At 48.3% G+C, this 27,241-nt stretch overlaps 1 protein-coding gene across 2 annotated transcripts in view; it reads right to left on the reverse strand.

Annotated features, from left to right (window-relative positions):
- Nucleotides 1-23,382, reverse strand: part of MAN1C1 (mannosidase alpha class 1C member 1) — a 140,502-nt gene extending 117,120 nt beyond the window's left edge. For both annotated transcript variants that reach the window (XM_047870297.1, XM_047870296.1), the window contains exon 1: nt 22,615-23,382. In XM_047870297.1, the coding sequence (XP_047726253.1) occupies nt 22,615-23,154 (540 nt within the window). In that variant the 5' untranslated portion in view covers nt 23,155-23,382. The remainder of the gene's footprint in view (nt 1-22,614) is intronic.
- Nucleotides 23,383-27,241: the final 3,859 nt, after the last annotated feature.

Consider the following 27,241-nt stretch of genomic DNA (forward strand, 5'->3'; position numbering starts at 1 on the left):
CTAGGATTTTCAACATTAAAAGCAACAAGACTGGAGTACACTCAACCTCTGGAGTTTACCCTCTGATGTTAGATAGGAACCAGATGCTTCCAACAGATGCAGGGCAGCTGGATAAGAACAACAAGCAGGCTCTCAGAACCCAAGGAACCAAGAAGTCCCCTCGGGGACAGGGAGTCCAGCATTCTGGGATCCTCCAGCCCAACAGCCACACGTGTGTTGGATAACCCAGGAAGAGAAACATGCATATGGGCGAACTGGCCTCTGAGCCCTGAAACCATCACTTACCCGTGAAATGACAGCAAAGCCTCATAGGCCAAAGGGGCTTGCAGAGAGATCCAGAACAACAGAGAATAGAAAGGACAGTCTCCTAGGGCAGTGTGCAGGGCAAGACGCTAAGGTCCCCAACCTCAGAACTTGCCACTAGTGAACTACAGTTGCAAAAAGACCCATCAGCTTCAACTTGAGAACCAATAAGGACAGCTACCCAGCTCCAAAACTGGGAAAGCCAATGAACTCAATGACCTAATCAAAGGATTAGCAAATATAGAAAAGGATTACCTCAGAAGTTGCAGAAATACACGGACTTCTTTGTTCACAGACAAGATCAATGAAGAAAGTCAACCGGACAGAGGTGAAAACAGGGCAAGGTGAGCCAGAGACAGGAAGGAAGGCATTCAGTCAAACTTAAGTCTCTGAGGTCCCTCTTCGTCTTTCCCCACACTCCAGGAATTCACACCACTACTAGGAAAATATTTGGGATTGCTGACATTCAAAAGGTGCCTTAGTATCAGCACGCTCTGTATGCTGTCACATCATGCATTTGTCACAGAGACAGCCAAAGCCCCATGTCTCTGGTGGAAAATGCAGAGCATCCTCAGAAGACCTACTCAGCCTGCAACTTCTACAAAGAAACTGGAGCCAAGAGCTCTTCTGGGACTCCAGTGTTCCTGAGTGGCAAGTGCCAGACGGTCCAGGAAGGTGCACTTTCTAAGCTAGGTGGCAACTCAAATCAGGAGTCCCGGCATCCTTCCTGGGACGCGCCTGGCATAGAGGTGAAGGACAATGCCTGTGGAAGTCCTGAGGAAATGTGGCATGCTGATTTGGCTTCCACCATTATGTTGTTGACAGGAAGCAGGAGACAGGTAGTCAGGGAAGAATGACAGTTTGGGGATTCATGTGATGACAATTAGCCAAGTTCTGCTCTGCTTCTCTTTACAAAGAAAACTTCCCTTCTCTTTGCTTTTGGAGTGCCATGTTAGAAGAGAGACATTTCCATGGCAACCTCATACACATTTAGTGATGTGTCACTAAATTTGTATGTGCACAAAGGCACATTAGGAGACTTTTTGAATGTGGCAAGAGAAATAGATTTTCATAATTGAATGTTGCCCTCAAGTCGAGTTTACCATTTGCTGAAAGCTGGGGCTGCAGCAGGGAGATGCTAACTCTGCCTCATCAGAATTGAGGCTCGACCCAAATATCTCAGCCGACTTGAGCTGAGGGCTGTCTCTTCGGGAGGCTGCTGCCCAGAAAGGGACTTAGACAGATGGGGGCGCAACCAGGGGGCCAAGATGGCCTTGGCAGAGACAGGGAAGCAGATCTATGTCACGTTTGGCCAGAGCCTGGGGAGAAAGAAAGCTATGTGTGTTAAGAATCAGACGTGACCCTGATCCTTTCCCAGGTTCTTGGCACCCCGTGACCCCAAGACTGTCATCTGTTCCAACAAAGAGAACACTGGGAAAGACTAGCACTGATATCAGACAGTTCCCCCAAGAAGGGGAACACGAGGAAAAGAATGCCGAATCCACAGCCAGGAGTCCCAGGTGTGTGTCCTAGTTCCATCTCTTCCCAATCGTGGAACTCGGAAAGCCATTCTTTTCCTGAGCCTCAGTCCGTAAACTGGGAATAAGCTTCCTGAATCACCAGATGCGTCAAGGAGGCAGTGAATGGAGAAGCATCGCTATCAAACTGTAACACTGATAAATCACAGCACTGTTTATAAGGTGGCACTGACTTGACCCACGTATGCCAAAAGAGGCCTCTGCAAGATGCAGGCTGGGCTTCCAGAGCTTGGATATGGTGAAGGGGCCACCCCAACCCTGCTTGTGCTGAGTTGGGGCTGCTGTGGGTTCATGGTGACTCCCCAGTCTCTCCAGGAGCCGGTACAGCCAGCAAGCGATGAGAGAACAGTCCTGCAGCACCCGCCACAGCCCAGAGGCTCTGATGTAGGCTCTTGTGGTCCTCCCAAGTCCCCCCACACCTACCGTAGGTCCTAAGCCACTCAGTACAGCAGCCAGAGGGTCTGGGCATTGCATCATATGTACACTTAACTCACACATATTTGATTCTACCTATCTGCCACCCCCTCCCCTAATCTCTTTATCTTCCCTATTACTCTTTCCTCAAGCAAACTAGACCCTGGCATCCAGTGCCCCCAAGAAAAGAGAAGCCACCACTGAATAGCAAACAAAAGAAGCTGCTAAATTTTGGCTTTTGAGCTTCCAAGGGCAAGGGTCCTGGCAATGAGAGATTTTCAAGGATACGTTTGACTTTAACTTCACATGCTTGATTCAGATCCTAACCCCAGGTAGAGGGTAATCACCTAGCTGCCTCTGCCTCAGGAAAAGGGCATTGCTTCAGGGTAAAACACGGCCCTCCATACTGGAGCCCAGTAAAGTACCCCCATCCCTCATCATACTCTCCTTCCCCCCACGTCCCCATCAGCCTAATCGGTGGGCTGGGCTTGGATCTGTACCAGGCTTCCTTGGGTGAGGCCATCCTCTGCCACCGTCCCAGGCTCAGGGTCTAACACCTCACACCCACAAACATCACCTGGATGAGCCCTCCTGAGACGACCACATGGCCCCTCCCTACCCAAGTCACTGCCCCTTACATTTCCTGTCACACTCCCACCAAACTAGAGACGCTCAGCCATCCCTGAAGGTTGGACCCTAGGCTACCCAAGTATGCTTATGAACTCCGTTCAAGTTCCCCAGGCCCTGAGTCTCCTCTCTGCCCACTCCTGATGCCACCAGTCCCTGCTGCCCTGCACTGAGGCTGACTCCACATAACATTTTTGGTTTATGCCACAGGGGTTGGCACACTGCTCCTAAAGTCACTGCCTCCCCTCACATGGCTAATAAGAATGTAAGACAGTACAGCCGCTGTGGAAGTTTGTGGAAGAATTATCATGTGACCCAGTAATTCTATTCCTAGGTAGACACCCAAAAGAACTGAAAACATATGTCCACCCAAAACCATGTACACAGATGTTCATGGCTGCATTATTCATAATAGCCAAAAGGTAGAACTATCCCAGTATCCATCGACAGGCGAATGGATAAACAAAATGTGGCGTACTCGCACAAGGGGACTGGAGAGGGGGGTGCTGTTTCTGGGACCAGATGGTGGGGGTGCTTGTTCCAGGACTGGAAGGGGGCGCTGGCTCTGGGATTGGCGGGGGTGGGGTGCTGGCTCTGGGACTAGAAGGGGGTGCCAGCTCCAGGACTGGTGGGGGTGGGGTGCTGGCTTGGGGCAGAAGGCCCAGGCCCAGTGGTGGGAGGTCTGGGGAGGGGATGGGAGTGGGGGCGAGTAGCACTGCATAGATATAGAGACTCAGGAAGTTGGATGCTTTTCAACTTAGCTCGTGGGGCTGCTCCAAGGTCCTCCACCAGCACCGACAAACCCGGTGTAAGGACAAGCATGGACGAAAGCACAGGAACTCATTTTAGCCTCTGTCACTTCTCTTGAGGAGGCTGAGCAACCCAGCACAGGCTGTTGTTGAAAATACGGTGACACAAGGGAGAAAGACACCACCCGCTTTTCAGTCCTGATGTGATGAACTGGAATTGACGAGCACTGGCCACAGCTCACCTGTTTTCCCAGGAAGACAAACAGACCTAAATATTCAGACTTCAAGATGCTCAAACCACTACAGGGAAACTTAGAGCAATTCGGGCAAGACAGAAGAGGCCAAGACTACCTCGTTGCCGCAACACAGGGACAGCTCTGGCACTGGGGCGTTCGGGATTTCTTCCAGACACCGGTCACAGGCTGGGGCCAGAAAGCAGAGGCCAGCTTCTGCAGCTCACACATCACGAGGAAATCCGGAAGGGTGTCCAGGGTGAGAATGCCCCACAGACGTTCTGTACATGGCGGTTTCCTTAGTGACTCTGCCAAGTGACCTTCCCTGCTGGGTGGCCGGCAGCTCAGTTTTAAGAGAACTCTTCACTGGATGGAGGATTCCGGCTACAAGCTAAGAAGAATGTGGTGGTATCTGTGGGGCCACTGCCTGCCTGTGGTCACTGGGGAAAGACAAAATGTATCTTCACTACTCCACCACTTCTTCCTTTCCTCGACAGCAATGAAGATTAACCTATGCCCTCTCCCTCCACGAGTGGCCTCCTCCTACTGATGAGGGAGCTGGCCTGCGAATCTTTAGAGCGTGGCCAGGCTGGAGACGCACCATCCTATTTCCAGAAAGAAGGTGGAGGCACGGGTCTGCACGCTCTGCTGGGGCAAGGAAGAAGCCACGGGCTGGGGTCACTCAGCACCAGGCCAGGACAAGAGTCACATGTTGCCAGGTTAGCTCGTGGGCTCTCGATCAGAAGCCAAAAAGCAGACCACGCAGGACACTCGCTCCTCTTAGCAAAGGTCCGAAGGTGAGTCTTGATCCGCATCAGAAAACAAAGGGGAGAAACAGATCTAATCCTTGATGTCAGCAAGGAAGGCAAGCCGAGGAGTCTGCGGCCAGTACAGACAGCCCTCCGAAGCAGGGCAGGGGTGAAGAGGAGAGGACACAGCGCTGCAAGCCTGAGTCTGGGAGCTGGGCAGCCAGGTGTGGCAGAACCAGCTGGGAAAAGGAGGCTGGAGGCGGTTCTCTTGGTCCCTCTGCCACCTGACTCTACCTTCTCCCCAAATCTGTTTCTTCTTTAAAGACCGGTGCTCCCGAAGCTTTCCTTGAATGGCTTTGCACTCAAGCGTTCGACCCCCGTCGCGCCACACTGTGACTTCTGCCACGCCATCACCCCCAGTCCCAAACCCATATTTCCAACCACCCACTGGATGTGTCACTTCGATCTCACAAGCATGTCACTTTATCCTGCCTAGAGTTCAACTCATCTCCCCTCCCAGGGTTTCTCACTATTCCCACTCCCCGATGTCCCCATCTACCCCAGTAGAAACCTTGGGCATTCCACATTTCACCTCCCACATGCACACCCAGGACCCCTGCCCAGATCCAGCACGTGGAGCAGAATGCTATCCCGCAAGCCCACTACCTCTAGTACTCTCTCCACATCTGCCTGAAATGCTGTCCTTTCCCCCAAGCTCATGGCAAATTGATGTGACTCCCCAGTCCTTTGGTCACCCCTTTATTTGGGCACCTCCACGGTGCTAGAATTTTATACACGTCTATCGCACTCTGGCCAGATGTTCTACTCGTTGTGGGCAGAAGCCTCATCTCTGCACCCTCAGGATCTCAGGCACTGCCTGGTGTGCAGGAAGAACAAGGTTAGTTCTCCGAAAAAGTTGCACCAAACAAAACAGATCAGCAGCGGGTAGTTAATATTCCTCTCACTGCGTATCAGTGCAACTACATTATTTCATAAAGTCTGGGTTGGACCTGTTTGACAACTAGATTTCCAACATGGATCAGCTCTGCAAATTCCGGCAGTCACATAAAGGCAGTTTCTAGAACAAAAACGATAGGGGGAGAAGCCCAGCAGCTAATAGAAAGGGAGGGCTGAGAATTGCATCAAGAGGGGAGGGGAGGTCGGGCCCAGAAATGCCCAGTCCCTCTCCAAGCCAGGAATGGCATTCACCCAGGAGACCTGGCAGAGATGGACCCATGCAGAAATGCCTCAGCATCTAATTAAACATTTTAGACTCCACTGCACAAGAGAAGGAAACCTACGTCCCCCACGGAACCCTGACAAATGAGTCGTTTCCAACCAATCTATCACCATAGCATCTGGGTACCTCAGGAAGATGAAAATAAGACCAATACATAAATGAAAACCAATATACAAACAATCGTGTCCCCACACAGGCCTCCATGAAGCCGCAGCCACAGCCATCTGCCAAGTTCCATCCTCGTCACCACTTCCTGCAGCCAGAGGCCTCTGAGTAAGCACGGTTTAATATAAGATTTAACAACAGAAGGAAATGTCTTCTCTGAAGTCTGAGTCTCCATTAATGCTCCTACGCTAAATGTCCACCCCTTGGAGCCGGAATGAAATAAGTTTGGGACAAATAGGACTTGTTCTAGATGCCACAGCAGCCAAAGAATTTGCTAGAAATAGTTGGGACAGATTGAAGATTCCTGCATGGAAACAGAGCTCTCAAGAGGACTTGTCACTAAGCCACGGGGACGACACTCACACCGATCTGTAGCTATTCTCACTTCCTGAAGCTTCCACCAGACGTGGCCTGGGTAGAGTTGATCCGATAACCCAGGACAGCAATTCTCAGGTTAAGTCACATTTAGCACCTGGCAAGGCAGAGACCGTGTGAAACTGCAGACCTGGCTGCCTGCTGTGTACACGCTGGGAGCTGGGTTCAGCTTTTCACTTCTTCAGTATCTCCTTTTCTCCCGAGCATCTGGTACTCGATTTAAGGCCCAAACAGCAATGTGAAAAGGCCGCTCTGTTAACTGGAAAGCGGCGGAGCAGCCATAGGCAGGAGGGCGGTGGTCTTTTGGGAGATCTACTTCTGGACAAGCAAATATTTTCATTCCAGATGTTTATGTCCTAACCTGCTTCCTCCAGAAAGGATTTCGGTGGGACAGGCAAATATTACGCAGCTACCGAATGTTTTCCTCCTTCTATGCACCTGTATGCGGTGGGAAGTGACTCAGACACACGATAATATCACACTATAAAATCCCTTAAAGCCAGAGACTCATCTTTGCCTTTCCTTCAGCTCATATAGCCTTCAGGGCATAACTGAGGCTCAAGAGACAGTTCGTGTTTTCAACACTTTTTCTTAAAAGTTTTAATAAATTCATGGCTTCCCTTGATCACGTTAACAGTATAGGCTCTTAACTCTAGAAAACTCTGTTTTAATTGAGTCGTTTCTCCAGCTCATTTTTTCCTTATCTGATCCTGGTCTCAGTCTGAATAAATACAGAAAATTTCCCAACTCTTCTATAAGTGGGTAAAAGGGAAATATAGTCAGGAAGGAGATACAGCCTACGTGAAGACAGAACTGCCATAGGTACGTTCTAAAGCATGGCTACACATTAGAACCACATGGAAGTTTTTAAAAATCCCAATGCTCAGACTGCACCCAATTAAGTCAAAATCTCTGGAGGAGAAACTCAAGTGTCAGTGTTTACGAAAATCCTCCATGGGGTTCCAGAGGGTAATAAAGGTTAGAATCCCTGTTCTTTTTTTTTAATGTTTATTTTTGAGAGAGAGGGAGAGAGAGACAGAGTGTGAGCAGGGGAGGAGCAGAGGGAGAAGGAGACACAGAATCTGAAGCAGGCCCCAGGCTCCAAGCTGTCAGCACAGAGCCGGACACAGGGCTTGAGCTCATGAACCGCGAGATCATGACCTGAGTTGAAGCTGGATGCTTAACCAACTGAGCCAACCAGGCACCCCTAGAATCCCTGTTCTGAAGATTCAACAGACCAGTTCTTTTGATACCTACCAAGACTGACAAGTTCTACTCTAATCCATCCTAAAGTGAAAGCTCTTCCTCTAAATTATTACCCATGAGCCTTAAATGAATAGAATGAATGTCAACCAAAGCATCAGAAGAGTGGGTTTACATCAGTGTATCACAGTTTAATCTGGCAGGGCCTGGAGGTGGTCACTGCCATTTCAGTGTCTTCATTCTCTCAGCTATAAAGTGGGATTATAGTCCATGCCATCCATGTATGCCACAGGCTGTTGTGGGGATCAGCTAAACTCTTAATGGGATGCTAGGGCTCTACTAAAAATACCACACACACAAGGAGTGTTTATCTCAGCTCCCCAGGAGGAGGTGGGCATTGTCCCAGCCCAACCCCCACTCCCCTCCAAATCAGATGCCCTGCAGATTCACCCTGGGCATTTAAATGCCAGTGGGTGGTACAGAGGCCAGAGAGTCAGAAACCCTTTTTGTAACATACAAGACGACTTCAAATACCAGGGCTGACAATCTGGAATTCTGGTGCCAAGTTTAAGAGCACTTTACTCAGAGTACAGAGAATCTTATTATGCTTTAATCTAATTCAGTGCCTAATCACAGGAAATGTCTAACATTGTCTCCCTCGGCCCCATCTGGACTGACACTACTCTGGTACCATTCTTAGCTACTCAAGGATCAATAACCAGATGGACCTCCTAGCATGATTATAAGAAGGCTATTCCACAGTACTACCTCTGAAAGTACATCCGTGTGAAGTTTCTGCCCCTTACATAATTATACATCCAAAAGGACCTATATCTGAAACTGCTAGAGAAGTCTCTAGACTGAGCTGCTATTTTTCTGTCTAAGCATTAAGGTTTCTCTGTAAAGGGTTTCCTTATACCCTAAAGTAACAACATTGGTCATACTTTAGAGGCTGCTCTCTAGGCCAGTCCTGAAAGCAAGAAACTAAAGTCTTTTCTCCCCATTGATTCTTATAATTAAAAACCAAGACTACTCCAGAGTTCTGTAAGGTATGCGGTAGACCTGGAGAACAGCTTCTGGGAGAGTTGGAAAGGAGGAAGATTTGCTGATTTAGGTCAAGAACACAAGCACAGAAAAAACAAAAATGGTTCTGTAATGTCTTCCCAGGAGATCAGCATCTACTTGGCAAAGTTTAGCCTTAATCTCTGAAAAGCTCATTCCAGGAGTGAAAATGGGGGAGAAGGATCTTAAATAAGTGACTTATACATTTTATTCAACACCCCACCCATTCCAAAGGACACAAATGAAGTTAAAGAGAGCCTTTGCCATAAGATACTATCTTCGCCCCACACTGAGCTTTCTTGAATAAGGGGAAATAATCAGATCTCACAGAACGCACCTTGGAAATTCTGAGCCACATGTATTTAGCTTTCTTATGATCAGTAATTCAGCAATTTGGCCTACATAAGCATCTTTTTTTTTTTTTTAATGAAAGAATTTACAAACCAAGGTTTAAAAAGTAGTAAATAGACTTAAGGTAAGGAGGCCAGAAAAATTATTTGACAGGTTAAAAAATCCTGGGAAGAAAGTGACACTAACGGAGGCTGCTGGAACATCACAGATACCAACAAATATTTCTTCTAACATCTAAAAACAGATGAGCAAAAAAAAAAAAAAAAAAAAAAAATACACAAATAACTTAAAATCACATCAACCAAAAATTAGGAGCCCTTTGATGTTCTCTTTATTTAGGATGTAGGTTCAGTACAAAATTATATTTCACGTACCCAGTACCAATTTCTAAAAATAAATAAGAATCTTTAAATATCTAAATTACACTAAAATACGTACTTGATAAAGTTCACGTCATTGATTCAGGAGCGTTTAGAAACCTACTCAAAGTGTTCATTTGCACTTACATATGATGCTAAATTATCAAATCTAGATTGAATGGTTTCTTGGCCACGTACAGATTAGAAAATCACAAAATTGGGAAAGTAGAAAATAAAGCAGCCAGATCAGGTATCCTGACAACTACAAGAAGTGACAGCTGATAGCTTAACAGAAAGAGGGGAGAAAAACCACATCAAAGCAGATGAAGCTAGGATCTTTAAAAGGTAGGATTCACAATGTTTAGCACAGAATCTTTTAAAAAATGAGTAGACATATGAAAATGTACAAAAAAGTGACCCATAACCAGGAGATAAAAACAGTCAGTAAGTACAGACTCAATGATGACAAAGATTTTGGAAACAGCAAAAAACACCATTTGAAAAACTATTATAAATACCCCTTGGAATTTAAAGAAAACTATGGAAATAATAAATGAACAGATGGGAAATATCAGAGAAACAGAAACAATGGAAAAGGTCCAGATGGAAATTCTAGAAGTAAAAAAAATAAAATTTAAAAATCCTTGAAATAAAAAATTCACTGGGTGGGCTTAACAACCAATGGAAAAGTTCAGTGAACTTGAAGATATGTTAATATAAATTATCTACATCAAAACACAAAAAGGCTGAAAAGAAAATGAAGAGATTCAGTTATCTGTAAAAAAGTATCAAGCAATCTAACTTCTATGTAACTGGAGTTCTAAATGGGGGTGCCTGGATGGCTCAGTCAGTTAAGCCTCCGATTCTCAACTTTGGCTCAGGTCATGATCTCACAGTTCGTGGGTTCAAGCCCTGCATCGGGCTCCATGCTGACAGTGCGGAGCCTCCTTTGGATTCTCTCTCTCTCCCTCCCCCTCCCCTGGGCACACACTCTCTCTCAAAATAAATAAATAAACTTTAAAAAAGGAGGAGGAGGAACAAAGAAGAAAAGTAATAGGAGATGGAATGGGGCAGAAAAAAAATGTTGAAGAAATATGAGCCAAAATTTTTCCAAACTTGATGAAAAAATACCAATCTGCAGATATAAGAAACTTAACAAACCCCAAGAAAATAACCAGTGACATCCACATCTAGGCATATCACAGTTGAATTGCTGAAAATGAAAGGCAAAAGTAGCATACCAAGAGAGGGGAAATATATACAGGGAAATATACTCCAACCTTTCATCAGAAACAATGAAAGCTACAAGACAATGGGTCTTTCATTAAAGAAAAATAAAATTTTATACCCATCAAAAATAGCCTTTTAAAATGAAGGCAAAATAGACACATTTTCAGGTAAACATAAGCTATAAGGATTTGTGACCAGCAAACCTATACTACAAGGAATATTAAGAGTTGTTTTTCAGGCTGATGGGAAAGAGGTACCAGAACTCAGACATGCAAGAAGGAATGAAGGACACTATAAATGGTAAGTATGTGGATGAATAAAAAGACTCCAATTTATTCATTTATTCAAGAAAACCGTTTGAAGCAAAAAAAATTACTAATGTGTTATGAACTATATATGTAGAAGCAAAATATATGACATGAGAATGAAAACTGAAAAGAGGGTAACACAAGCAGATTGTCAGACTAGATAAAGAAGTGATAAGAAGATAGTGAATGAAGCCCAAAATAAGCAGAAGGAAGGAAACAGAGGCAAATGTAAGTATTAAAATTAAAAAAAAAAAATAGATATTTTAAAAAAAAAGATCAGGGGTTGGGGCACCTGGGTGGCTTAGTCAGTTAAGCGTCTGACTTCAGCTCAGGTCATGATCTCACAGTTCGTGAGTTCGAGCCCTGCATCAGGCTCTGTGCTGACAGCCTAGAGCCTGCATCAGATTCTGTGTCTCCCTCTCTTCTGATCCTCACCTGCTCACACTCTGTCTCTCTCTCCTTCAAAAATAAATAAACATTAAAAAAAAAAAAAAAGATCAGGGGCGCCTGGGTGGCTCAGTCCATTAAGCGTCCGACTTCACCTCAGGTCATGATCTCACAGTTCGTGAGTTCGAGCCCTGCATCAGGCTCTGTGCTGACAGCCTAGAGCCTGCATCAGATTCTGTGTCTCCCTCTCTTCTGATCCTCACCTGCTCACACTCTGTCTCTCTCTCCTTCAAAAATAAATAAACATTAAAAAAAAAAAAGATCAGGGGTGCCTGGGTGGCTCAGTCCGTTAAGCGTCCGACTTCAGCTCAAGTCATGATCTCATGGTTTGTGAGTTTGAGCCCCACGTCAGGCTCTGTGCTCGGAGCCTGGAGCCTGCTTCAAGTTCTGCTTCTCCCTTTCTCTGCGCACCCCCTTCATGCTCTGTCTCTCTTAAAAATAAATAAACATTAAAAAAATGTTTTTAAAAAGATCAAAAGTTGGTTCCAAAGATCAGTAAAATTGATGAACTACTAGCTACACTATTTTTTCAAAAAATTTTTAGTGTTTTTATTTTATTTTTGACAGAGAGAGAAAGAGAGACAGAACATGAGCGGGGGAGGGGCAGAGAGAGAGGGAGACACAGAATCCGAAGCAGACTCCAGGCTCCGAGCTGTCAGCACAGAGCCTGATGAGGGGCTCGAACTCACAGACTGCGAGATCATAACCTGAGCTGAAGTCAGACGCTCAACCGACTGAGCCACCCAGGCGCCCCCTAGCTACACTATTTTTAAAGAATGCAACAAAGAAAGCAATTACCAATATGGAAAATGAAAGAGGGAGCACCACTACAGGTCCTACAAATATTAAAAGGAAAATGAGAATCTTGGGAACAACTTTATTCTAATAAATTCTATAATTTGGATGAAATAGACAAATTTGTTGAAAGCAAAACTGACAAAACTGACAAGACAAATTCTGAATAGCCTTATATCTGTTAAAGTAATTGAAATGATCATTTAAAACCTCTCTCTCTCTCTCTCTCTCTCTCTCTCTCACACACACACACACACACACACACACACACACACACACACACACACCCTGTAGGCCTGGATGGCTTTGGTGGTGGTAAATGGTAAATTCTATCAAACATTTAAGGAAGACCTAATATTAGTGTCCCACAAACTTGTGCAGAAAATATGAGAACATTTTTCAGCTCATTTTATGAAGTAACATAATGCTGTACCAAAAACCAGACAAAGCCCTTACAGGAAAACTATAGAGCAATATGCCTCATGAACACAGATGCAAAAATTCTTAACAAAATACTTGAAAAGCAAATGCAAGTTTACCATTCTTTTAAAATCAATATGATTTGGGGGCACCTGGGTGGCTCAGTTGGTTGACCATCCGACTTCGGCTCAGGTCATGATCTCTCAGTTCATGAGTTTGAGCCCCATATCAGACTAGCTGCTGTCAGCCTGTCTGCCTGTCAGAGCCCTGCAAAGCCTACTTTAGGTCCTCTGTTCCCGCCCACCCCCCCCCCGCCCCCGCTCTTCCCCCATTTGCACATTCTCTCTCTCAAAAAAAAAATTTTTTTAAAAAGGATAAAATCAATATGACTTACCATATTAACAGAATTAAAGAGAAAATATGACCATCTCCAGAGACGCAGAAAAAGTATTTGACAAAATTCAATTCCATTTCTGATAAAAACTCTCAGCAAACTAGGAACGTTATGGTAACTTCAACCTGATAAAAGGCATCTACCAACACCTATACCTAACATCATACTTAATGTAAAAGACTGAATGCTTCTCCCTTGAGATCAAGAGCAAAGCAAAGAGGTCAGTTCTCACCACTTCTATCTCACATTGAACCAGAAGTCCTAGCCAGTGCGATGAAGGAAGAAAAAGAAATAAAAGGCATAAAACATTGGAAAGGAAGAAGTAAAACCGTCTTGACTCATAGACAACATAATTGTATACCTAACAGATCCTAAAGAATCTACAAAGAACAAACTTAATAAGTGAACTCAATAAGGTCACATGACACAAAATCAATATACAAAAATCTACTGTATTTCTGTGTACTAGCAACAAAAATTTAAAATTTAAAGATTACTATTTACAGTAGCAAATGGCTGTTGTACTAAAAGACGTTCAAGTCCTCTACATCAAAAAGTACAAACCATCGTTGAGAGAAAGAAAATCTAAATAAATGGAAAGAGATACCACATTCATGGATCAAAGACCCAATATTGTTAAGATATCGGTTCTCCCCAATTTGACTCACAGATTCAAAGCAAACCCAATCACACTCCCAGCAGGAATTTTCGCAGAAACTGACAAGCTCATTCTCAAATGTTTGCAGAAATGCAAAGGATCTACAATAACCAAAGCAATTTTGAAAAGGAAGCTCAAAGATAGAGGACCTGCTTTTAAGACTTATTATAAAACTACAGCATCGAGATAGTATGAATTAGCATAAACATAAATCAGTAGAACAGAAGAGTCCAGAAACAGAACCACGTATATGTGGTCGATTACTCTACCATGGATTCAAAGCAATTCAATGAGGAAAGGAGAGACTTTTCAACAAAAAGTGGTAAACAACTGGACATCTAAAAGTAAAATAATGACTCTCAACTCCTATCTCATAACACATACAAAAATTAGTTAGAAGTAGACAGGAGACCTAAAAGTAAAAACTAAAATGATCATGCTTCTGGAATTAAAAGGAGACTATTTTCATGACCATGGGGAAGGGAAAGGCTTTTTGGCTTTGTTTTTTTTTTTTCTAAGTAGACACAGAAAGCACTAACCATAAAAGAAAATATTGATACACTGACTTCATCAAAATTTAAAACTTCTGTTCTTTGGAGCATCTGGGTGGCTTCCAACTTCGGCTCAGGTCATGATCTCATGGTCTGTGAGTTCAAGCCCCGCGGCGGGCTCTGTGCTGACAGCTCGGAGCCTGGAGCCTGCCTCAGATTCTGTGTCTCCCTCTCTCTCTGCCCCTCCACCATTTGCACTGTGTGCGTGTGTGTGTGTGTGTGTGTGTGTGTGTGTGTGTGCGCGCGCGCGCGCGCGCATGCAAGTGTGTGTGTGTCAAATAATGAATAAACATTAAAAAAACCTGCTCTTTGAATGAGCACTAAGAAAATGAAATATTCTGGGAGCTAATATGTATGTATGTATGTTTAGTTATTTTTGAGAGTGAGAGAGCGTGAGCTGGGGAGGTGCAGAGACACACACACACACACACACACACACACACACACACACACACAGAATCTGAAGCAGACTCCAGGCTCTGAGCTGTCAGCACAGAGCCTGATGCAGGGCTCGAACCCACGAGCCATGACATCATGACCTGAGCTGAAGTCGGAGGCTAAACCGACTGAGCCACGCAGGCACCCTTGGGAGCTAATATTTATAATAGACTGGGAGTGAATATTTATAGTATGTATATCTGACAAAGGACTTATATCCAGAATATATAAAGTATTTCTATATCCAATAAGATGATAAACAGCCCAATTTTTTAATTTAAAAAAGGGCATAAGATTTGAATAGACACTTATAGGATGATACATAAATAGTAAACACATGAAAAGATGTTCAATACCGATAGTTAACAAGGAATCAAAAATTAAAGCTACAATGAAATATTACTACACATCACATAGAATGGCTAAACTTAAAAAGGTGGACAATAGCAAGTGTTGACAAAGATGCAGAATTCTCACACACTGCTGACAGAAGAATAAAATGGCCTTAACTACTTAGGGAGAATATCTCCAGTTTTCCTATAAAGTTAAACATATGTCTACTCTATGAACCAGCAATTCTATTCCCAAGTATTGACACAAAAGGAATGGAACGATGCCTATACAAAGCCTGTACATATAATATTCACAGCAGCTTTATTCATAATAGCCAAACACTGGAAACAACCAAAAAGTCCAACTACGGGTGATGGATAAACAAACTGCAGTATATTCATGCAGGAGAACATATCTCAACAATAAAAAGGAATGAAGTATGGAATATGTTCAGGGATGAATTTCAGAAACATCCTTGGTGAAGGAAGCCTTGCACAAAAGGGCATATGTTATATTACTCTATTTATTTCAAGTTCCAGAACAGGCCAGACAAATCTCTTGTGACACGCTGAAATAGGAGATGGGAGGTGGGTGATGGGGGATTGCCTGGGAAGGAACAGAGGGACCTTTCCGAGGCGATGGGAATGTTCCACACCTTCATGGGTGCTTTACGCGGTTTTCTGCATTGGTCAAAATTCAGCAAACTGTATATTTAAGATCTGTGCATTTTGCTATATGTAAACTACACTTAAATAAATAGGTAGTACCTGCATCACAGGGTTGTTGTTAAAAAAAAAAAAACAGGGACAAAAACACAGGGAGAGGCACTGAGAGGCCAAAAGACACCTATACAACTCAGCAGGCCCTACAGAACATGCTGTATTGCACAGTCGATTTTCTGGACCACCAAGTCATGACAGAGGTGGAGGAGCGGGGAGAAATCTATTATTCAACCACTGAAAATGGTTGTTATTTAGTGAACACTGTTTGCCTGTAAGTTTCACCTGTGGAGCAGGCGATACCCCGAGCATGCCAGATAAAAGCACAATTATTGCTCATCGATTAAAAAGAACGCTAATCAGTCTGCCAAAGTTCCTTCTGTAAAAGTTACCACCAGCGGTTCTGCACTAATACAGATGGACAACTGCCCTGGTCTTGGCCTTTAATTAATAAAAAGGCGGAGTTAAGAGACATACTCAGGCCTCCTTGTGAGTAAGAGCTGTTCTGACTGCCTGCCTGCCTGCCTGCCTGCCAAGTTTGGGGAGCTCTCAACCCAAATCTTAGAAAACAGCCTTTTCAGGGAAGAAAACACCTACGCCTGGGCCACCACACATACTGAGCCTGAAACCTATAGCTGTGGTCTCCATGGTTTCTGCTCTCTTGGCGGTGGAGGTCTGACTTGTAGTGATCTCAGCCACATCAACTCTGCATTTAAAAGAACCAAAATTGGGGGCGCCTGGGAGGCTCGATCGGTTGAGTGTTCGACTTTGGCTCAGGTCATGATCTCGCAGTTTGTGAGCTCGGGCCCCACATCGGACTCTGTGCTGACAGCTCGGAGCTGGAACCTGCTTCAGATTCTGTGTCTCCTTCTCTCTCTGCCCCTCCCCCACTTGTGCTCTGTCTCTCTCTGCCTATCAAAAATAAATAAATGTAAAAAAAAAATTTTTTTTAAATAAAAGAACCCAAATTGGGGCACCTGGCTGGCTCACTTGGTAGAGCATGTTATTCTTGATCTCAGAGTCCTGAGTTCAAGCCCCACACTCTGTGTGGAGCCTACTTTAAAAAATTAAAAATAGGGGTGCTTGGGTGGCTCAGTCAGTTAAGCTTCCAGTTTCGGCTCAGGTCATGATCTCACGTTCACAAGTTCAAGCCCCGCATCGGGCTCTGTGCTGACAGCTCAGAGCTTCAGATTCCTTCTTCAGATTCCGTGTCTCCCTCTCTCTCTGCTCTTCCCCACTCATGCTCTCTCTCTCTCTCTCTCAAAAACAAATATTTTTTTAAAAGTGTAATAAATAAGAGAACCAAAACTATGCTGTTTTGGCTATTAACTAGCCTCCAGAGCCAAGTGGGGGGAAAGAAGAGGGACTTAGGCCCTAGGGTCCTCAGTATTCTTTTGAGGAGTCTTCAATTTGATGTCTTGTCATCATCTGCCATGACGATGCAGAGCTAAGAAAGTCTTGTTTTGTTTCCCCAAATCATGCAAACACTTGCCTGTGAGGCCCTGGCCCTGGGGTAGTTGGAGGTCAAGAACCAGGGCTTACTGTCTGAATGAGCCTGGTCTTTCTGGACCACAGGTGTAGAGAACTGGAATCATCATCATCATCATCACCATCATCTTGGATCAAAGACACTCGTCCCTGCTCCATGCACGGTTCCTCTTTTAAAGTAATGTAACAAATACCCATGAATTCACCTGAGGCAGCTACTCTCCTGAATCATGTCCATCATTCCCTTGCTAAGGCTTTCCTGACCTGGCCAATGAAAACAAGGCAGGGAGAGAATTCCCTAAAGCTCTCCCACCACCTCCCTTTGTGTAACACAGACTCAACCCAGGATACAGGAAGGCCAGAGGCGGTACCCACAGGACTGGTTGCCCACCAAGATTATGAAACCGCTTCCCTGAATGGAATTCCTTTCCAATTTGTGAGCCTGATTTATTTTCTTCAGTAAGAGAAAAGATGTAAGTCCCTTTGAGCAAAGTATGCCTGATATATATCACAATATTTATTTTTGGTAGAGTAATGGATCAGTCTTCAGGGAAAGCTAGAGAAAAAGCATTTCTTGAGCTTGGATGTAAATCAGTCACTCCAAAAACCGCAGGGGAATCTATATTCTTACCCCTCTGCTAACTACAGTGTGAACTACACAGCTGACTTTTAAAAGTCATTGTTTCTAGACCTAACACTAACGACAGAGGTAAGGATGTGAGTCCCCACAAACAACTGCTCCTGAAATGTCTGCACCTAATTCCCCCAAATGAGTGTGCAATGCAAAATAAGAGATCCAGCCGACCTGTGGGTGTGAAGTTGTCCACCTGGTGGGGACAAGGTCTAAGCTTTACACACAGTACTCCATTCCAAGGAAGAAGGATGAGGCGTGGCTGGGCTTAGGATGTAAGGGTCTCCCAAAGGACCGGTCCAGTTACTATGGGCCAGACTTCCTATCTACATGAAATGTATCATAGAGCAGGACAAGAGTGAAACTGAAGGACAGGGAGAAGAAAAGATCTTCAATGAATCTGCAACTTAAACAGAGCTCTTCAAAGGAAAGAGTGTTCCTAATATTAATTACCCAGAACATCTCACAGGCTCAGATTCACATGCTACAAAGAACACAAAGCCCTTTAATTTTCCTACCCCTCCATGGCCCTAGTGGTGATAAATCAGATATACAGGGAAACCACACATGACTAACGAACCAGCCCATTAATGGCGAGCAAAGATCATTTGCCAAGATGACTTATTCAGACATAGTCACATATCATAACCAGCGATATCCTGGAGGCTTAACGCAGCAGGCATAGAAAGCAAGAGCTGGGGCCCTCCCTGCCAAGTTTCAGGCACTCCAGGGCAACTCGGGCATCCTCCAGATGCCTGCTATGCAGGCATGAAAAGACTTTATTCGTGGCTGCCACCTCCCCACTCTCTTCAAGGTAGACTACTTGCACTTGGAAAATTACTGCAACTTCTAAAAGGCCTCTTGGGTCACGGAGCTGCTAAGTCCCCAGCCTTGCCATGGCCCCTACGCTGACACTCTTAGAATTGCAGGTACCCTCAGGAAGAAGACCCAACTTTTGCCACCAGCAACTTTAACTGTTAGTTTATAGATCTCTGCTGTAGCCACTCATTTAAGTAACTAAGTTCCAACTAGGTGTCAGACCCTATTCTAGGTGCTTGGGCAGATCCATAAACAAAACAGTAAACAGGCGGGAGTGAAGGAAAGACAAGGGTCCCTTAAATGCCAGTCCCTTTGTTTTACCAGGAAAGCAGGTCCAGTGATAGACAGGAGTTTTTCTTTGAGGTCAGAGTTGATGGCATGACTAGGTCTTGAACCCAGGCTGGATTCTTAGCAGGACCGCCACATTCGGTGGTGCATAAGGGGACTGGACAGAGAGGATGGGGATGAAATTCAACCCATGTTCTGCCTATGGATCAGGGGAAGCTCCATTCCAATACTACATTCTCACTGTCTCAGACTTCCCAGTTCCCTTTAACAAAAGCCCCCTAAACTGGAAGGGACAACTGAGGTTCCCCAGATTGGCAACCAACCATCAGCAGCAGGACCCAGGAGAGTGTGAACCCTTTCACTGAGATGTAACCCTGACAAGCTACACGCCCCCCCAGCGCTTGTTATGAGTGAGAAAATCTGTTGAACTCGAATCTGTAAGGAATCCACCAATGGCAAAGCTCCCCTATAATTAATGATTATGACAATAATTTCCTATATCATCTTCAGATCTGGAAGAGAAGGCTGCTAGCAAGCTGTTTTACATTCTCGCCAACTCCTTTACTCTTCATGATCCCAGGCTGAGGAGTTGTCACTGTTCAATCCCATCTCTAAAGTCCCATCTGGGGGCGCTGGGGTGTCCAACTCTTGATTTGGGCTGTCACGATCTGATAGGTTGTGAGATCGAGCCCAGCGTGGGAGCTTGCTTTATCTATTCTTGACTAAGCGCCAGGGATGCAACAGTGAATACCACCACAATCGTCAACAACAGCACGCCATTGTCACCTCATGGAACTAACTAGCACATTGCAAACAGAGCTGGGAAAAGCCCAACTGCTAAGGAGTCCCTGACCAGACTGGCAGTCTACTTAGGGACTGCGTCTGGAAGCAAGGGTGTATGCGACACTCCCTCACTCCATTTTACAGAAGGAAAAATAAGGTCCAGGAATGAGAGCAGGTAGCTTGCCCAAAGTCAGATGTTGACAGTTGAACTGTCATTCACATTCTCTGGGTCTCCCCTTTCCACCACATTGCCTCCTGCAAGGTTCCATGGCTGCAGAATGAAGAAAAATAGTTGGTTCTATGGACAGATTGTTTCCTGATGTACGTACACACCCAGAACATGTGGCTTCAACCCATCTTATCAGCACAGACCCCATGGCCATGTTCATCTCTCAAACCAGAAGTTTATAAATATACTTCATTGATCTAGAGCCTGGGTGTCCAGTCTTCATTCACTCTCATTTATCACCCTCTCTGTGTCTCTCTTGACGTTTACTTTCACTTTAAAAACCTCGTCTTATAAGAACAGAGCCCTTTTTATCTGATACTAGCTCCCCCTCTGCTCCTGGGGTCTAATCAATCCATGTCTGGAAATAAACAAGCCAGAGAGGGAAGCACCAGTCCCTCTTACGAAAACAGGCACCTTTCTAAAATGATCTACCCCTGGGCACGGCACAGATAGAAATTTAAATGAGAAGGAAATAAAGACATCCTCCAGCCATAGTCCTATGCATTCCCTATCAGGCAGGACACCGGGGAAGGTAGCTCTGTGTTAACAGCTAACCCAAAGACTCGGCCCCACATTTTCCAGGTCGTTGGGAGGGGCGGGGGTCCAAACTCAAGAAGCCTGAAGAGACAGCAGGCTTCAACATATTCTAGTATATCTGGTTCAGCCTCCTCTGTTCTGAGGAGCTTAAGGTCTTCAGGAGAGTAAGAGAGGGCTCACTGAACACCAACTGCAGGTACATGCAAGCGGGCCTCCAGCTGCTACCAGGGGTGCTCAGAGATGCCAGTCTGAACGATCCAGACATCTGGCAACCAACACAAACCTTCACCCGTCATATTATTTTACACCCACCTGCAGAGCAGAGTCTCCACACCTCCCACCACCCCCCAGCTGCTGCAGCCTGCAGCCTCTGCCGGCAAGGGAAGCTGTCTCTGTATGTAGAGGGGCAGAACCAAGTCCCCACTAGCCAGCACCCCCTTCCTACCATGGCTCCCGGCCCCAGGCTTTCAGAAATAGGTCACATATCTAGATGCAAATGCAGAAAGCACCTCTTCTGATGAGGACAGCAGTTAATTCTTCATTCTTTGGGGGAGGCTTCTGAAAATCTGATGGCAGCAAGGGACACCCCCACGAAAAGCTGCATGCGTGTAGTTTATACGTAATGTCACTGGGAGTTACTGCTCTCCAGGGAGGTGTAAAAAGGCAGAAAGGGCTAATGTGCTCAGAGCTGGCTTCAAGAAAGGGAGCTGCGGGTGGTTCACATAAGTAGTCAACGGCACAGTTCTTAACCAAAAAGGGGGAAATGATGTCCCTTCCTTAGCTCCTGCAAGTTCCAGCCTTCAATTAACGTTTGAGATTTCAACAAGAATTTGAAAACTGAGAGTGCGCACGCGCACGCGCGCGCGCGCGCACACACACACACACACACACACACACACCCCCCAAGGACTCATCTTTGTGGCTTTCTATCTTGACGTCATAAAATGTCCTGTGACTGCTAGTTAAGATAGTCTCCAAACGGGGCTTATCTTGGAAGGGCTGAGTACCAACAGAGGTAAGAAGTGTGGGAGAGGTGGACAATGCGATGGAGGACAGTCCAGACACGGAGAAAGGAACAGCCAAGTTCTCCACTGGCTCTGAACAGATCTCGGCAGGGCAGGTCCTGACCCTTGCTGCCGACTCCCCCTGGAAATCAGACCTGCTGACTCCTTTGCAGCAAACAAAAAGTCCAGACAGAAACAGTCCTTTCCTTCTGGGTCCATCCATGGCATGGGGAGGGCCAAGGCAGGGGTGTGGGGGAAGCATTCTCTCATTTCTAGGGAGGAGACCCTGGCCCACTGCTTGCCCATAGCCCCCTCGTGGCCTGGGGGTGTCACTGCAGCCCCCTCTGCATTGCTGGGCAAAAACCTCAGGCAGGCAGCTGTAACAGTGGTACAGCTGAGTGTTTAGTTACCAGTGGCGGCTTGGCAACAATCTTCAAGCCACGGCGAGGCTGCGTTTGCTTTTGGTTTCTTAAGCTGAGACCAAGACTCATACTCAAAGTGATCCTTCTAAACCCCTCCCTCCCACAATCCCTACAGGGAACAAGTCCAAGACCCGCTTCATTAGGCCAATCACCTCAGAGCTTCTGTAACATTACCACCACCCTATTGATCATTCCTTCCTGCATCACATGCAATTATGTACAACTGTTCCCAAGCTCAACAGAAATAGTTAGCAAGAATCCACAACACTTTCCGGCTTGATTACAAAATACTTTCAGGACACCAGATACACCCCCAAATCCTGGATTTCCAGTTAGCAGATCCTACAGGGGTTTAGGGAAAGTCAGGACTTACGGACACACAGTGAGAAAGAAAGTGGCTCTTGGCCCTGTGCAAGCAGAGAGGGTGTCCATTAACGAACCTAACTAGCAACTCCACAAAGGGACAGAGCCCACCTGGGCTGGGGACTTGACTGGAAGGACCAGAGTCCGGGAGTAGGGCAGAGTCTATCCAGCGTTTCAGCTACTGTCAGGGATGGGGATGATGAACTGAACCCAGCAGTGGGAAAGTGCCCACTAAAGAGAAAGTGGAAAGTTTGGGAGGAGAGAGGACGATGCAGTGTGCTAGGAGGGCCTAAAGTAGTGAGTGGTCCAGGGACCAGAAGTGACTGGGGCCAGGGGAAACGGATGGAAGCACAGAGAGTCTTCCTTTTCCGAAGAAGGGGAGTCCTTACCTCCTTGATTTTCTCCCGCTGGGCTCGAACTAGGCTCTGGGGCTCCTTACTCTCATCCGCCCTAGTCCCCAGGACCGGGTGCCGGAGGCGGCTCTGGAACGCGTGGAAGTCAAAGCTAAACGGAATGCTCGGCTCCTGGGGTCTGAGGGCCGCGCTGCCGCTGCTCCGGGCCGCCGTGGCCATTTCGCGCGTCCCGGTGGGGTGGGTGCGCCGCAGCCACCCTTTCCGGCGCCGGGCATTGGCTTGGCTGCTGGCGTCGTCCTCACCCGGGGCTGGCACGGCGGGGGCCGGGTTGGGAGGCGACTCCTGCTCGCGGGCCAGGGGGTGGCCGGCGACTTCGGCCACCACCTCCAGGCCGGGCTGCTGGGTCCGGGGGGCCAGGAAGAGGCGCTTGAGGCGAGAGGAGTTGGGCAGCAGGAAGAGCGCCCCGAAGCACAGGGTGACGAGGCCCGAGAGGAAGAGAAGGAAGAGGAACTTCTGCGGCAGCCGCAGCCCCCACGGGGAGGCCGGGACGAAGACGGGCACTTTCCTCATGAGCATCGTGGCCTGGCGCGGGGCTGGGGCCGGTCAGCTCCGGCCGGGCCCCCCCACCCCGAGGCCCTCGGAGGGCAGGCACCGGCCGGCAGGGGGCTTGGCGCGGGGAGGTCGTCGAGGGGCGCCGCCCGGGGTGGGGGTCCCTGAGAGTTTCGCCGCTTCGGGGGCCGCCCCTGAAGTTCAAGGAGTTTGGGGGCGCGTCCCCCCGCGCCGAGGCGGGGGCGCAAGGGCCTCGGCGGGGCCCGGGCGCGCCGGGCGGCACGGCTCGGGGCCCGGGCCCGCAGGGGTCGGCCGCGCGCCACAGCCTTCGCTCCGGCCGCCGCGGAGCCCCTCCTCGCAGCGGCCGGAGCCCGCGGGGCCCGCTGCTTCCCGCGCTGCGGCCGCCGCCGGGGCCGTCACATGCCGTCCTCGGCGCCCAGGCTGTCCGCGCGGAGGGGCGCCCGCAGGCCTCGTCCCCGCGCCGCGCCGCCCGCAGCCCCTCGGCCCAAAGTTTCAGCCTCAGAAGCAGTTTCCAGAAGGGGCCGGCTCAGGGGGCGAGGCGGTGGCGGGGCTGGCGTGTCAGCGCCGCTGAGAGAGCGCGCCGACCCGGCCGGGTCGTGACAGCTCCCGGCTCGGCTATCGGGACACGTCCACAACTTTGCTCCGCCGCGGAGCGGACGCCGGGCAGCGGGAGCGGGCACTTCTGAGCCCCCAGGGCAGGGGGCTTCCTGGGCCCCCGGGAGCAGAGGGACGCCCGAGCCGCGCGGTCCGGCGCCGGGCGCAGTCCGCCGTCCGCGACCAGCCGCGGCGGGGCGGCTGCAGCTGCGCCCGGGAGTGCGGACTCCCGCCCCGCCAACTCGCTGGGGCTCGGCGACCCGCTGGGATCACCTGTTCCCGGCCCCCGCCGGCCCCGCGGAGCGCGCAGCCCCGGTTGCACCTCTCCCGCTGCAGCTGGCGTCCTCGCAGCGGCCGCTCCAGACGGGCCGCTGCCTCCGCAGGCTGAGCCGCCGCCGCCGCCGCCGCCGAGCCTGCGCCCCACAAGCGCGCACGCCCGCCCGGACGCCTCCGCCGCCGCCGCAGCTCCGGCTTTCACTGAGACAGCGCCCGCGGCCCCGCCTCCCTCCGGGCCACGCCCTCGGGCCACGCCCACTGCGCGCGCCCCGCGGTCCACCTCCGCCGCGGCGCCGCAGCCAGGCCAATGGCCTCGCATCTGGGGGTAGGGAGCGCGGGGCCTAAGCGCGGGTGGGGAGAGGAGAAGGGACTCCAGGCCACGCCCCCTCCCTCAAGTGGCCAGCGCCGCGCACACTCCCCCCATCCCACCAGCACCAATGGTCCAGCTGCGCGGAGTTGGCGCGGGCGGGGGTGGAGAGCGGAGCGAGGTCATTGGCTGCCTCGGAGGGATCCCCGCTGGGCTGCAGTCGCCCATTGGTTAGTGGCCAGCGTTCGCTGGACTGGGGGCGACCGAGACCCCCCCCCCTTGCCGCCCCCGCCCGCGCAGCTTCTGTTGTTGGTCTGCGGGTGGGGGCCGGAGACCCGGCCAGGCTGAAGGGCTCTGGCCGTCATTCGGTAGCAGCTTTCGCCCCTCGGTGCCAGTCCAGGATTGACAGGGAGCTGAGGGCCTGCCCAGGGGCCCCCAGAGCTCCCGCAGGAGCCCTGGTGGTGCTGCTGTGGCAGGCTCTGAGGAAGGGGTGGCCGGGGCCAAGCCGGGGAGCTGTGGCCGCGGTGGGGCCAGCCTAAGGCAGCGTTTCCACTGCCCCCCCCCCCCCCCCCCCCGCAGACCACTGGTCTGCCTTCCTTTTCCCAGAGCCCCAAGGGCTGGGGCCCCTAGCTGGGGGAGGGAGACATGCGATGGGAGCGCAGAGGAGAACCCTGGTCGTGTGTAGAGACCACACATATCATGTGACATGCGAACCTAGATGCCTGCGTGTGTTTATGTGCACATGTGTGCTCCTACGCATAAATACATATGCACTCAGGGATTGCCTATGAGTATTCGCACACAAGCACACATTTAATTAGGTATGAATACCAAGTGATTATACCAGAGCAAAGATAGACATCCATACATATTAGTACTAATATTGACGTGTGCGCACACATATCCACTGACTCACAGCAGACAGGCCCCAAACCATGCACCTGTACAGGCTGCCAGGCATATATTCCCAGACACGTGTGTCTCGACCCGAGGGCCCTCCCACCTTCCTCCTTGGACTTGAGTCTCTCTGTGCTTTCCTTCCTGTTCAACTCAACCCAGGGCAAAGCAACATTGTGCTGTGTGGGTCTTTCATGCAAAACACTTTATAGAGACAAATAACAGCAGAGGGAGAGACAAATTAAGAGGTGTAATAGGCAAGAGGGAAAATATCTGCTTTCGGCTGCAATTTAAAATGAAATGCAGCATTGACGAGACAGAAAATACTGCAGGGAGGCCTTTACTGATGGAAGAAGCGGCCCAGGCGGGCTCTCACCTCGTAAATCTTGCTTCTTCCCTGAGGCCTGCTAGGATGGGCCACTGAGGCTCAGACATCCTTCTACCTCGGGCAGGCCACTGACAGCAGACCCTCCCCTGATATTTAAATACCCTCGGCATGTAAATTTCTTTCCATTGAAAGTAAAAGACTGCTCTGGGTAACAGGTGCATATATGTTGGTCACTGGAGATGAATAGTCCCCCCAGCCCAAATCCCACAAGTTATACCTAGATTAAATGTAAAATTCTAATTCGGATGTTTCAATCCCTCATGAGTTTGACTGGCAGGAGTCAGCTCCCTGGATCCAGCTGTGAGCATCAGAGACAAACATGTGATCCACTTAGATTCAGGAGCCCAGACACCTGGCCTGGCCTGTTCCCACTTCCAGTGCCCAAGCATCCCTTCACTGGGTCCCATCTCGGGAAGAAGCGGGCTTGTCTTTGGAGAACCAGGAGCCCAGCGTTGAGAATATAAGGGGAATCACTGTTCAGTCCCCTGAGGAGGTAGAATCCAGGGGAAGGTGGGGGGGGGAGGGGCAGGGGAAGCAAGGCTGAGTCTTAGGAGGGTATGTCTGTTTGAACTGGATACTCAGTGGGATTGCGATACCTGGTTCCACCTCTCACACGTTGGTGGGCCAGGGTAGAAAGTGGGGCTGCAACAAAACCAGCACATTCCACAGATCCAGGGTACAAAACCCAGAGCACAGAGAGGACCACTCCATCTGATTGATGTCGTGTTGGTGGTTACACTGAGTTGGTGACCTTTTATACTCTCCCTAGAGAGCTCACTGAAACCCTGCAGGTCCCCATCCCAGCCTCCGTGGACCTCACACACATCATGACTCTTTCGTCATTTCGTCACTCGGTTCTGCTATTGATATGCTGTCGCACGGCAGATACTTCCTCACGACAGGGACCATGGCTTGTTCACCTCTCTAACTGCCCTAGGTCTTAATTACAATGCCTTGCACCTGTGCGCTGTGTTTGTTGAGTAACCAATGGATAAATGAGTGAGTGGATGCCCATTCCACAGAGGACGAAACTGAGCCTCGGGGAAGCGAATAATAATGAACTAACATTCTCTGTGTTCTCAATGCATGTTACTTCGCTTACTTTTCAGAACACGCTTAGGTGGTGCATTTTATTGCTAGCCTCATTTTATAGATAAGAAGACTAAGGCTAGAGAGAGTTAAGATAGGTTAACAAGTATCTTTCTCAGTTTAATGTAGAAACTCAAATGGGGCTGGTAACAGAGCTAAATAGCCCTTTAAAGAATCCATTCTGACAACAAACATTTATTGAAATTAGATGCTAGGTATTTCACTAGTCTCGGGTTGGACACAGAGATGAACAAAGCATGGTTCCTGTCATTCTGTAAAGAACTATTTCTTGAACACCTACAATTACCAGGGACGGAGGGGCTGGAGAAAATAGCCGTGAATAAGGTAGGTGTGAAGCCTATCTTCAGGAAGCTTCTTGTCTAAAAGGCAACAGGGACCAATCCAGCCCGTCAGGAAGGGAGCCACGGGGAACTGGTCTATGTGCTTCATATCTCATTCTATCAGGCCCTCGTGACAACTCTCTCTGAAGTAGGCCTTGAGATCCCAGTTTAGCAGATAGACAAACCAAGGCTCAGGCGCGC

The sequence above is a fragment of the Prionailurus viverrinus genome, chromosome C1 (assembly GCF_022837055.1).
Source record: "Prionailurus viverrinus isolate Anna chromosome C1, UM_Priviv_1.0, whole genome shotgun sequence".
NCBI classification, from domain to species: domain Eukaryota; kingdom Metazoa; phylum Chordata; class Mammalia; order Carnivora; family Felidae; genus Prionailurus; species Prionailurus viverrinus.